General features: G+C 51.6%; 1 protein-coding gene and 1 long non-coding RNA gene across 5 annotated transcripts in view; one reads left to right on the forward strand and one right to left on the reverse strand.

Annotated features, from left to right (window-relative positions):
• LOC146401560 (uncharacterized) lies at positions 1 to 6,806 on the forward strand. The gene is made up of 3 exons (XR_014810209.1): positions 1 to 4,466; positions 4,716 to 5,352; positions 5,924 to 6,806. It is a non-coding gene; the product is annotated as an uncharacterized LOC146401560 (long non-coding RNA).
• MRPL14 (mitochondrial ribosomal protein L14) overlaps positions 6,468 to 12,391 on the reverse strand; it is a 13,217-nt gene continuing 7,293 nt past the window's right edge. For all 4 annotated transcript variants that reach the window (XM_001929561.6, XM_021098788.2, XM_001929564.6 and 1 more), the window contains exons 2-3: positions 9,161 to 9,252; positions 6,468 to 6,949 (exon numbers count right to left, since the gene is read on the reverse strand). In XM_001929561.6, the coding sequence (XP_001929596.1) occupies positions 6,583 to 6,949; positions 9,161 to 9,231 (438 nt within the window). In that variant the 5' untranslated portion in view covers positions 9,232 to 9,252 and the 3' untranslated portion in view covers positions 6,468 to 6,582. The remainder of the gene's footprint in view (positions 6,950 to 9,160; positions 9,253 to 12,391) is intronic.

Consider the following 12,391-nt stretch of genomic DNA (forward strand, 5'->3'; position numbering starts at 1 on the left):
AGTAATTCTTTTTTTTTTTTTTTTCTATTTTTTTTTTTCATGTAAGTAATTCTTAATTGTTTGTCTCTTGTGGGGACCTGGCCTGGAGAAACAAAATCCACTTTCTTTTTGGTATTTTTGTATTTTTAGGGCCGCACCTGAAGCATATGGATGTTTCCGGGCTAGGGGTCTAATGGGAGCCGCAGCCACTGGCCTACGCCACAGCTCACAGCAACGCCAGATCCTTAAACTACTGAGCAAGGCCAGGGATTGAACCCAAAACCTCCTGGTTCCTAGTCGGATTCGTTTCCAAAATCCACATTTCAAGCAAGGGTTTCACTCTTCACTAGCAAAACTTTATTTATTTATTTATTTATTATTGTTAATTTTTTTTATGGCCACACCTGTGGCATATGGAAGTTCTCAGGAAGGGACTGAATCCAAACCATACGTGCAGCAACATCAGATCCTTTAACCCACTGTGCTGGGCTGGGGATCGAACCCTCGCCTCCGCAGCAATCTGAGCCACTGCAATCAGATTCTTAACCCGCAGCACCACAACGGGAACTCCCTGGCAAACTTTTAATCAGGTTGGCAGCAAACCAATGAGTTAATGCAACTGGTTAAGGACAATGCCAGTGAGGTACGTGAACAAAGGAAAGCACTGCTCCCCTCCCATGTGTGCCAGCTAGGAAGGGCACTGGGTCAGCCCGTGGGGACGGAGCAGCACCACCCACTCCTGGCCCAGGAAACTGTCAGAGCCCAGACACAGCATCCCTTGAAAAGGCCAGCACTGGGAGACACGGTCTTTCTCTGTGTCCAGCCCTCGGCAGGTGGTGCCAATCAACAGGGAGCCCGGAGTGGGGAATGGGGAGCAGGGAGGATGGCTCTGATCCCACAACACATCACCAGTCTCGACTGACCAAGAGTTGCCTCTATTTCTCATGTGAACACTTGGACTAAAATCAACTGCCAATCACAGTTCCATAATATCCAAGGATATCAATTATTCAAAGGCTCTTATGAAATTCTCAAAATGAGTTTAAATTCACTTTAATTTAAAAAAAGAAAAAGCTTGTGGTATGTCTTACAAGCTAGCTTGTCATAATATCAAGCAAGTGACAACAGGTTATCACTGAACCTGGCTGGAAACCATTGGCTTTAAAAAATCATAAAGAAACTGGCTTGATGCTGAAAATTGAGAAGGAAACTCATTTTCACTTTGAGCCTAGGAAGCCCAACTGATTCAGAAAATTAATAATGTTTAGCAAAACACGTCAGCAAGTGTCCAAAAGACTGAGAGGAACTGACCTGCGATCCATCCATCCTCCAGATGGGGAAGGATAAAACGAAATCCTGAAACTTTTTGTTAAAGATTGAATTACAAAATTAGGGGAGGGAAAGAAATGCAGCTGCTGGGATAGATTTGAATTTCACTTAAGCATTTGATTCCAATATCAGGCAATTTTCGTCAAGAACAAGAATTCTCAGCAGCTGAGAAGGAACAAGAGCGAACATGAGACGAGGCCAAGGCAATGGGAGGATGGAGCAGGGAAGCTACGGAGGCTGTGCCCAGGCAGGGCTGTGCCCAGGCGAGGCAGGGCCCAGGGTGAGGAGGGAACCCAGATGAGGTGGGGGCCCAGGCGTGGCAGGGATCCACCTCCTTGTTCTGATTGGGTGGAGGCAGGCCCTCTGTCCAAAGGGCCCCCTCGCTCTTTGGACAGAAGCAAAGCTGGGCTTGAGGTCTTCAGGGCCTGCCATCCAGGCAGTGAGATGGCCTCACCACCCCGATGGAGATGGTTGATTTCTGGCTATTTTTCCAGGAACGGTGATGCTGACAGGCTGAGCCCTGCACATTCTTTGGCCAGGTCCTCATCTACAGCCAAGGGCACACACTTCAAGGTGGCTGGAGCGAGGGCACAGTCAGAGCTGTGCCTGGCTCACCCATCAGTGGAGTCACAAGTCCCCACACAGCCAGCTCCCCAGCTCACCCAGAGGCACACAGCTGGTTAACAGCACAGGCCCAACTGGAAGCCAGGTCTCCCAGCCACAGCCCCGATGGATGGCTGTCCACGCTTCTCCAGCAGTTGGGCTGCAGAAGTCAACCCATGGGTGGAGCTGGATACTGCAGCAGACACTTGGACGAGGTCTCTGAGCCTAGAGAGATGAGGCTCTTTGACGTGTCAGGGGCAGCTTCTTAAGGGCACAGAAGGGAAAAAAACAAAAGCAAGTTTATACTCATCAGGAAACATAATCTGTGATTATAAATATTTCATGAGCAAAGAAAGCGGTACTGGCTGAAAGACTGGGGTGGGGAGGATGGACAGCAAATTAGGTTCCAGTTTGCAAAGTGATAGGGCAGCTGGGGAAGCAGCAGAGCTGAGGCTATTCTGGGCTGTGCTGCCAGGGCCTGCGTCACAGTCGGGGAGCGGGCTCTGGCCCCTGGAAACCACAGCCTCCCCGTGGTCAGCACAGGACACCTTGGGAGCAATGTTAAAGCCCATGGAGGACCCGAGGGGGGACAATGAGGACAGTCATTTGAATGACTGGGGCCAACCTCAACAGCAGGGCAGCGGGAGAGCGGCTGGAGCGAGGCAGCCCGGGCCCTGCACACCCGTGAAAGGATGGACGAGTGTCCTACTGACTAAGGGCAGGGGAAGAAGTGAGCCTGACTTCCAGAAAGCAAGTGCCCTTCAAAGCTAGAGGGCAGCTTTGGTCAAGCTGCCCCGGTCAGAGCAAAGACCATGCTCTGGGCAGGTGGTGCCAGGCTGAGAATGACAATCCTGCCCTTCCTTTCCCTCAGGCCAGGGGTCTCTTTCTCCTGCCACCTTGGGGAAGCAGCCCAGAAAGCAGAGCCTGCAGCTGGAGAGACTCCCCACTGGCAGGGCGGCCCGGTGCGGTGTGGGCAAGTCCTCCTCCGTGGCCAGGTTCAGCAGAGCAGGTCGGCTAGAGTCTGCAGCCCTTCCAGAGGGCTGCCAGCCCCTAAAGTCCCCGGAGGTACCTGAATCAGGCTTAGTCAGAGTGAGCCCTGGGGAGTGGTGCACGCCTCGGCCGGGAAGATGGAAAACGAAGAGGCTTGGCTTCCCAGCAGTCAAAGTGGAGCTGGGGAGGCTCCAAGCAAACCCACTGAATTCAGGAAAACCGGATTGTTATCCTCTAGACTCACAGCTAATCGGCTCAAGATGGCAAGGATGTGGCAACCACAAAAATAAGACCCCAGGATGTTGTGGTAAGACCCCCGAGCTGACGTCAAGGGGTCTGGCTTTGAGACCAGCTTGACCACCTACTAGACACAGGGCAGAAATCACATTACCTCTGAAATTCAGTGTCATCGTGTAAAACACAGGACCAGGGGCCGCCAAACCTATGGACTCTGAGGAACACCAAGAACGCACGTATACATAAATGCTTTCACAACAGGTCCGAAGTGCTATTCCAACTTAAGAGGGTCTGTACATCCACCTGCCTCCTTGACACCTCCTGCACATCTCAAAGGTGTCTCCATTCAGATGCCTGGCTGCTCTTCCTCCCTTAGGACACCAGACCAACCACCCAAGCATGGAAGCCAGAAACCTGGGGCCCTTCCCCTTCATCCTAACACATGATCAAACCCAGTCAACTGCACTGTTGAAGGCCTTTGCTCCCCTGCTTCACCACCACCCTAGGCCAACAGGTCTTTTTTGGGGGTATGTGGAACTTCCTGGGCCAGGGATTGAAGCCAAACCACATTAGTGACAACACTGGACCCTTAACCTGATGAGCCACTAGGGGACTCCCCAACAGGTCATCCTGCAAAGCCTACCCTCATCCACTCTAGATTCCCTCAGCCCCTCTCAATCAATCTAACAGTATCCCGACCCTACTTGCTAACTACCCTACAACAGGGCCCTGGTGCCCTTCAGGTTAAGGAAACCTTCCCGGCGGTTTCGAGGCTCTGCATGGCTGGCCCCCTGCTCCTCTACCAGCCCATCCCACACCATGCTCCCTCCTGCCACCCTGCTCCAGCTACACTGGCTTTTTCTCTGAGTCCTTGGGACTCACCCTATTCCCTTCTGCCACAGGGTTTTTGCACATGCTCTTCCCTCTTCCTGGAACATTCTATCCTTGTCTCTCACCAGCTAATGCCTGTCCATTTATTTTTCACTAAGGTATTAAGTACACACAGTGCACTAAAGTATACAGCTCAATAATTACATGTGACTCACACTCAGATCTAGATTTAAAACATTTCCAACACCCAGAAGGTTCCCTCGTGCCCTAAGTGGTCTATACTCCTCCCCACCGCAGGTAACCGCTATCCAGACTTCTAACACAAAGCCTATTCGTTCTTCACAAGGCAGCTGATGCAACCTCTTCTCAGAGAAGCTGCCTCCAGTCCCACAGAAAAAGTCTACACCTCCATCCCAGGCACTTCTTACACCTGGGGATCTGCATGTGCTGGAGTAGGTAGGTGATCTGTGTGGACCTGCCCAGGAGAGCAAGGATGCGTGTGTCGTCCCCCCCACCCCCACCCACCTCCGCTGGCGCCTGCAGAGCAAGGATGACAGAAAACAGCTGGTGCCGATCACATTCCTATCACTGGGCATTCATAGGCACTAACTCCTTTAATCCTCACATCAATCCTATCAATCATGGACCAGGAGTTCCCGTCGTGGCGCAGTGGTTAACGAATCCGACTAGGAATCATGAGGTTGCGGGTTCGATCCCTGGCCTCGCTCAGTGAGTTAAGGATCCAGCGATGCCGTGAGCTGTGGTGTAAGTTGCAGACTCGGCTTGGATCCCTTGTTGCTGTGGCTCTGGCGTAGGCCGGCGGCTACAGCTCCAATTAGACCCCTAGCCTGGGAACCTCCATATGCCACGGGACATGGCCCTAAAAAAGACCAAAAAAAAAAAAAAGCACGGACCATTATCAAATCTCCACTTCACAGGTGAGGAAACAGAGGGACTGAGAGGTAAAACAACCAGCCTGAAGGCAGAAGGGTAAGTGGCAGAGTCAGGATTGGAACCCAGGCAGCCTGGCTTACAGAGGTGTGTTCTTAATTATCAGGCTACTCTGCCTCTCAGAGGCCCTGGAATATTTAATAAGCACTCAAGGGGAGGGAGTGGAATGGACTGGGAGTTTGGGGTTAGTAGATTCAAACTATTCCATTTAGAATGGATAAACAATGAGGTCCTGCTATACAGCACAGGGAACTCTATCCAATCACTTGTGACAGAACATGATGGAAGATGATATGAGAAAAAGAATGTATGTATCTATGTATGACTGGCTCACTTTGCTGTATAGCAGAAATTGACAGAACACTGTAAATCAACTATTCTTTAAGTTTTTTGTTTTTTGTTTTTTTAGGGCCATGCCCACGGCACATGGAGGTTCCCAGGGTAGGGGTCGAATCAGAGCTACAGCTGCCGGCCTACACCACAGCCACAGCAACTCGAGATCCGAGACACGTCTATGACCTGCACCACAGCTCACAGCACCGCCAGATCCTTAACCCACTGAGCAAGGCCAGGAATTGAACCCACAACCTCATGGTTCCTAGTCAAAATTGTTTCCCCTGAGTCACGATGGGAACTCCTATACTTTAATTTTCAAAAATAAAAAAAAAAAAAGTGCTCAAGATACTCTGAATGAATAAGTAAGCGACTTTAGAAATGAGTTGATGAGGAAGTTCCCGTCGTGGCGCAGTGGTTAACGAATCCAACTAGGAACCATGAGGTTGCGGGTTCGGTCCCTGGCCTTGCTCAGTGGGTTAACGATCCGGTGTTGCCGTGAACTGTGGTATAGGTTGCAGACGTGGCTCGGATCCCGCGTTGCTGTGGCTCTGGCGTAGGCCGGTGGCTACAGCTCCAATTCGACCCCTAGCCTGGGAACCTCCATATGCCGCGGGAGCGGCCCAAGAAATAGCAAAAAAAAAAAAAAGAAAAGAAATGAGTTGATGAGATTCCCTTTAGAGGAACTAAGGGAGCCCTCCCCCAAACCTCCCCAAAGAGGCCAACAAATAAATGGAAGGGAAACGCTGGATCCCCTGCTCAGGCCCACAATTAGTTTCCCTGCAAACACCAGGGCTGCTGCACTTCCCCAGCAGTCGAGGCAGGGTGTCTGCTGCAGGCACAGAGGAGCAGTAGGTGCCTAGCAGAGGGCGCTCCACTGTGGAGGAAGGATCCCTGCATGGGTTCTCAGAGCCTGCAGGCTGTGCTCCCCTGGAGGAAACGGTGCCCACGCAGCAACCCATCTGACGCCTGCAGCCCTCTGACACAAAGAGACGACACTTGGAAGGCAAATAAGCAAGCAGTTTGCCCGGTTAGAAAGTGAGATTCCACTGTACCTTTATAAATGGGCATTGGACTTGCACCTCAGCTATCCAGAGCCTGACAGCCGTGGGTGAGTTCACAGGCTGCTGTAGGCAAAGATCACCATCCCGTGCGGCATCTCTTAACTGCGTCAGCAGCACTTACCCCACACCCACACCCAGGAAGCTCAAACGTACAAGAAAATGTTTATTCCCCCACAGGACACTGTTCCCAGGGCTCCCTCTCAGCAGAGGCACAGTTCTCAGAATGGCTCCATCCACGAGCCCCTGGCTGGCACCCTGGCTCTGCTCACACAAAGTTCTGAGCAATGGCCAGCACCTTGGAAAACTCGCCTTCCCTCTGGCGCAGGCTGCTGGGGATGGGTGTCTTGATTCGGGTCCCCACAGGGTTCCCGTTGTCCTCGAGGAGGACCACGTTGTTGGAGTCGAACCTGGGGGTCATGCGGGGACCAGGCATGCGATGCCCCACGATGAGCGCCTTTTTCTTCTGCCCCCTGATGGCCAGCAGGATCCGGTCGCCCACCTTGCCCACCCCGGTCTTGTTATAGACGTGGATGCAGCGAGGGGGGCGATGGTAGGGGGTGGTCCCGAGGGCACTGTTGTCCACCACGCGCACCCGAGTCATCTTCTGAATCGCACTGAGGCTCCCAGTGGTGCTGGCGGAAGAGGAAAAAGGTCTGAGGTCTGCATCTCTGCTGGGCAGGGCCCAGAGGCCTCTGCCAGGCAAGGCTTGGAGCGAGCACAACAGCAACGCACTGAACAGAGCACGGCCCAGGCCTGACACAGCACTGTCTGGGAAGACGCCTCTGTGCCGGGGGCAGGGCCCTCACTTCTCCTGATAAAACTTTTTTTTTTTTTTTTTTTTTTTTTGGTGCTTTCTAGGGCCACACCTGAGGCATATGGAGGTTCCCATGCTAAGGGTCAGATATAAATCAGAGCTATAGCTGCCAGCCACAGCCACAGCCATAGCCAAAGCCAGATCCAAGCCACGTCTGCAACCTACACCACAGCTCACAGCAACACTGGATCCTTAACCCACTGAGCGAGGCCAGGGATTGAGCCCTCATCCTCATGGATACTAGTCAGGTTCATTACCACTGTGCCACAATGGGAACTTCCTCCTGACAGCTCCTGCTGCCAGCTCAGGACCTCCATCTGGATGGGTTTTCAAGAGCACCAGATATTCTATCACAGCAAACTTCACAGCAGCCTAAATTTAAAGCCTTTAGTTCCCAAAAGGCCTCTGAGGATTAAGGGAATACCTTATGGGCCAGGCCTCACCCACTGCCTAGCCTGCCAAACCTGCTCCCCAAGAATGCACTGACTCCCGAATGTCCCATCTACATGTCGCTGGGAACCAGAAGACCCAAGTGAGTGTGTTTTCTAAGGGAGTCCCATGACACAAAGTGGCAGAAACTGGAAATAAGTCAAGGTAACTGTCTTTCAAACAATTCTCACCCTGTCGCTAGGACCTCAGTGCTGGCTGGCGTTCTCAGGGCGACCCGGGGTCCTCTCCTCTCACTCCACACGCCCACCCTGGGCAACGCTGTCTATTCCCACTGTTTCCAACTAATACATTCCAACTCCAGCCCCACTACTCTCCTGCCTTCCAGTCCCATGTTTCCACTCTAAACTCCTCATAACATGACCTACAGATGCTACAAACTCAGTAGGTTCCAAGGTGACCTCACTGCCACTGTCTTTCCCGCCAAGATAATGGCTTCTCCAGAAACTCCAGGGCCCAAGCCATCAAGCTCTCTCCATCAACATCCACTGGGTGCTCCTTGCCCCTGATCCCACCTCCTAAACACCCCTGGCCTTTCCCTCCACGCCCTGGACACTTCTCCACCCAGCAGCCCCTCACTCACACCAAGACTATGACATTAGTGTCCTAACCAATTCCCTGAACACCTCACTCTGCCCACCAGGGGCTCTTTTTAGAAGATAAAACAGAGGCCACTCCCCTGCTCAGGAATGTTCTATGGACCCTGCTGTCCACACTGTCAACAACCTGGCCCCAGTGGACCTGAGGTCCTCCACCTCCTGCCACTCACACATGAGCTCGAGCCCCAGGGAACAGCCCTGGAGTTCTCCGGGTGCACCCGGCCTCTCGGCCCTCCCTGGGGGCCTGGACAGGGCCTGCCCCCACTCCCCTTCCCACAAGGCGGCCTGCGTCTTCCTCTTCTCCTCCTCCTCCTCCAGGCTCAGGCCCTGTCTCAGGCCTTCCAAAGAACTGTACAAGCCTCTATTGTTACACTGGTCACATTTTCTTAGAGTTACTTGTTTCCAACGTTGCTCCCATGGCCAACTGTGAGAACTCTTCCAGGGCAGGAAGCAATTCTTATTCATCCCTCTGTGGACCAACCCCGGGCACAAGGCTCAGCAAACGCTTGCGGAATGAGTGCGCGAACGAGGCCAAAAGGCATGTTTGCCAACAGGAATGTAACTATGCTCTGCTCTCCACCCTGGCTTAGCATCTAACTGGGGAAGGGGGAGGGTCCGTCATGCTGGAGTTTTTGGTAGTAAATGGTTTTTTGTTTTTTTTTTTAAATAGATTCCACTTTTAAAAGAGAAGGTTTTGATGCACTGGGGGAATGACAGTGTCGAAAGACACCAGATTCCCTACCAGAGTCTAGTAGGGATGCGGGTTTCCTCTCCTCTCCCCATCCCTCCTCCAGTGCAACTCCCTCCTCACGCATCCCCTCACCTGGCCTGGCCAAACCCCAGCTCCGCCAATTCCTTCAGCTTTCCCCGACCCCACACCCACCTCCCTGAGCTTCCGCTCCCATTTTTGTCATCCAAATACCCAGCCATGACAGGAGGTTTGCTCAAAGACTCGGCTTTCAGAGCTTAATGAGAAAAGGTACCTGAAACAGCGCTGGCTGAGGGCTCTGCTCACTTGGGCGAAGGGGCCCCGGAGCCCGGTACAGAAAGCCATGCAATCCCGAGATGGTAAACCCTGCAGGGGAAGAGGAGGAAAGGATTTATTCCAAAGTCAATGTCCTCACTCAGAGCCAGTTGTTTTTGTTGTTGCTGTTTTGTTTTTTCCCCCAAAGGCTGTTGGGGACTTGTGTGGGAGATGGCACTTGGAGCACAAGATCATTAGTCACTAAATATAAATCTTAGTGGTTAAAAGATACGCAGATGATTAGATGGAGCTCCAGCAACAATTCTGCTGACTCATATTCTAACTGGGGTCAGAGAGCTGGGATGGCCCACAGCAGTTCTTGCTGTAGCTGACACTAGAGCACAGAAAATGCCTTCATCCTCACATCACTTCCACAGGAAGAAGGAAGGCATGAATCCTCGGGGACACACCCTGGCAGGGACCACTTCCCATGTCCTCCACACAGGAAAGCCTGCCCTCTGGTCCCTTGTTGACGCTGCCTGTGTGCCTCTTGAAACCAGAACTTTGGCTCCCTGCAAGAAAGCAGATTATCTGAGCCCCTGCCTAGCTTGCCTGTCACATCACCTTTCCCCCAAATGTAAAACCCAGAACACCTGGACAAGCTCAAGTTTAGCAACGTAGAGCCAAAGGATGCCCTTGCCAAATCACTGACCAAGGTCTCTATTTGTGTCGGTCTCCCAAATGACAACATAAAAACCACCTACCCCACAGTGCAGCTGAAAGCGGGGTTTGGGAGAGAAGCTGGAGATAAAAGAGCAAACACCGAGCCACCACTGGTGACTCTAGCTGGCAGAACCTTAAGCCCGTGGCTCCCCAGCACCAAAAAAGGTGGCAAGCTCCAGGTTCCTGCAACACTTGGGCATCAGTGAGGGGAATGGTAAAGGAAAACCTATAGCCAACTGGTCATTTTGGCTGCAAGATATGCCTGTTTTCCATCCAAATGTTTGGCCCCCAGAGGGCCTCATTTGAGAGTGCTGCTGAGAAAGCCCCTACCACTGCAGTATTTACACACGGCTTGGTCTTGCACAAGTTCCAAGCACCTTAGATAAGACTTTATTTAATAAGGGTGGGGTTAAGGCCACTATTTACTTTCAGAGAAACACCTAAGCCCTCCAGAAAATGCTTATTACCTACAATACAGCCTCAAGCCACAAGCTTAGTTCTCCAGTGTTTTCCTTTAAGACAACCCAGGAGGCATTGGCCAAAATGTAATTATGATCAGAAAATTAGACGCAGAAGAAGGCAGCCAACCTAAAGAACTATTAACATCTGACACGCAGAACCAGAGACTCTCTGATAAAGCCAGCTTTACCTTTGCAGCTCGGGGAGCCCCTGGGCAAGGAACTAGCGGCTTCGGCCTCCCCAACTGTAACACCTACTCACAGGGTGGTCGTGAGATACGCTGGAGCACAAGGCCCACACTCAATGCCTACCAGCCCGCTCCAGCATCATCTATCATATCATCATGGTCATCAATCACGTCCAGGTTTGAAGATGAGGAAACTAAGATACAGAGAAAGGGAAGGACTTGTATAAAGCCCCATATCTAGCTGAGGGCAGAAGCAGAAGTGGACCCAGCTTTGGTCCAAGGGTCTTCCCCGCACACCACACAGCCTCTCTCTGCTGTACAAAGCCCACTACACCCAAGGGCTCAGGGTGAGGAGCACTTTTGAAGTCATCTTGTCTTTTTCTGTTTTCTTTCTTTGTGAAAATGTATCGAGTAGTTATAACGCGTCAGGCACTAGGCTAAGTGCTTTACATTATCATCTCATTTTGGCCTCACACAAACTATGAAATGGGCACTATTATCAGCCTCATTTTATATGCCAGAAAATGAGGCCCAGAGAGGTTAGATAATTTGCCCAAGTCACACAGCTAGGAGTGACAAAGCTAAAATTTGAACCCTGGCTTCCTGAACCTATACTCTTTTTTTTTTTTCTCTCTTTTTTTAGGCCACACCTGTGGCATATGGAGGTTCCCAGGCTAGGGGTCAAATTGGAGCTGCAGCCACTGGCCTACACCACAGCCACAGCTATGCAGGATCCGAGCCACTGAAGCTCACGGCAACGCCGGATCCTTAACCCACTGAGTGAGGCCAGGGATCGAACCTGCATCCTCATGGATCCTAGTCGGATTCGTTAACTGCTGAGCCACGAAGGGAACGCCCCTGAACCCATGCTCTTTCTCAATGGAGTTAACATGGTAACTTTAATTTAAATACTACTATTTTTCCAACAGTTAGATCATCCTTGTTCCATCCGGAATATGATATCACATGCACATTTTACTCAGCCCCATCCCAAGGCTTGCTGAACCAACTAAAATACAGACAAACATCAGGTGAAAGTTATTCACTCTAATCCAATTTAAGTCTTGAAGACAATTGGTAGTGTAGGTGGCAAAGAGCTCCACACTCTGAGCAATAATGGAAAAGTGGTTTAAAAAAAAAAAAAAAAAAAAAGTCACTCTGAAAAGCAGCCCTTCTGGTCCAATCTTAGCCAGGCCCTCCCAGCTGCGCCTGCAGGGCCTGCCCTCACTCCTGGGAGAAAAGAGGCTCCTTGGCTCCTCCACGGAGCCCTTAAGGTGAGCCCAGAGCCACCTGCCTTCCTGCATTCGTCACCTCCAAGCTCTCCAGGCTGCACCACTTCCTCCACAGCGCACAAGTGAGTCTGAAAACTGTAGGAGTGCCTGGGGGCTTCCCAGAACTTTCCTGATGCAAGTTTAACACACTCCACCATTCCAGGCACCTCCCTAAAATCTGTAGGGCAGTCTGTGCACAAACCCAAAGCGGGGGGGTGGGGGTGGGGGGCTCTCAGCACCTTGCTCATAAGCCTAAGTCCATCTCCGTCCAGCTAAGTCTGCCCCAGCTCCATCTCCTCTGGGAGGCTCTGTGCAAGACTGCAGCAGGTGCTGCCACCGCGCTGCACCCCGAGGACACTGGATGGCCTGTGCCAAAGGAATTCTCACTGCCCTGACTTTCACTAGCCAAACTCAGACATGGCATAAACTTAGATTTTTTTTCTTCTTCCTTTTTTTTTTTTTTTTTTTTTTTTTGGTCTTTTGTCTTTTTAGGGCCGCACCCATGGCATATGGAGGGTCCCAGGCTAGGGGTCTAACAGGAGCTACAGCTGCCAGCCTACACCAGAGCCACAGCAATGCCAGATCCGAGCCACATCTGCAACCTACACCA

The sequence above is a fragment of the Sus scrofa genome, chromosome 7 (assembly GCF_054392235.1).
Source record: "Sus scrofa isolate SSC_HxYL_T2T_F1_AM1 chromosome 7, Sscrofa_HxYL_maternal_Yorkshire_Landrace_v2.0, whole genome shotgun sequence".
Classification (NCBI taxonomy): Eukaryota; Metazoa; Chordata; class Mammalia; order Artiodactyla; family Suidae; genus Sus; species Sus scrofa.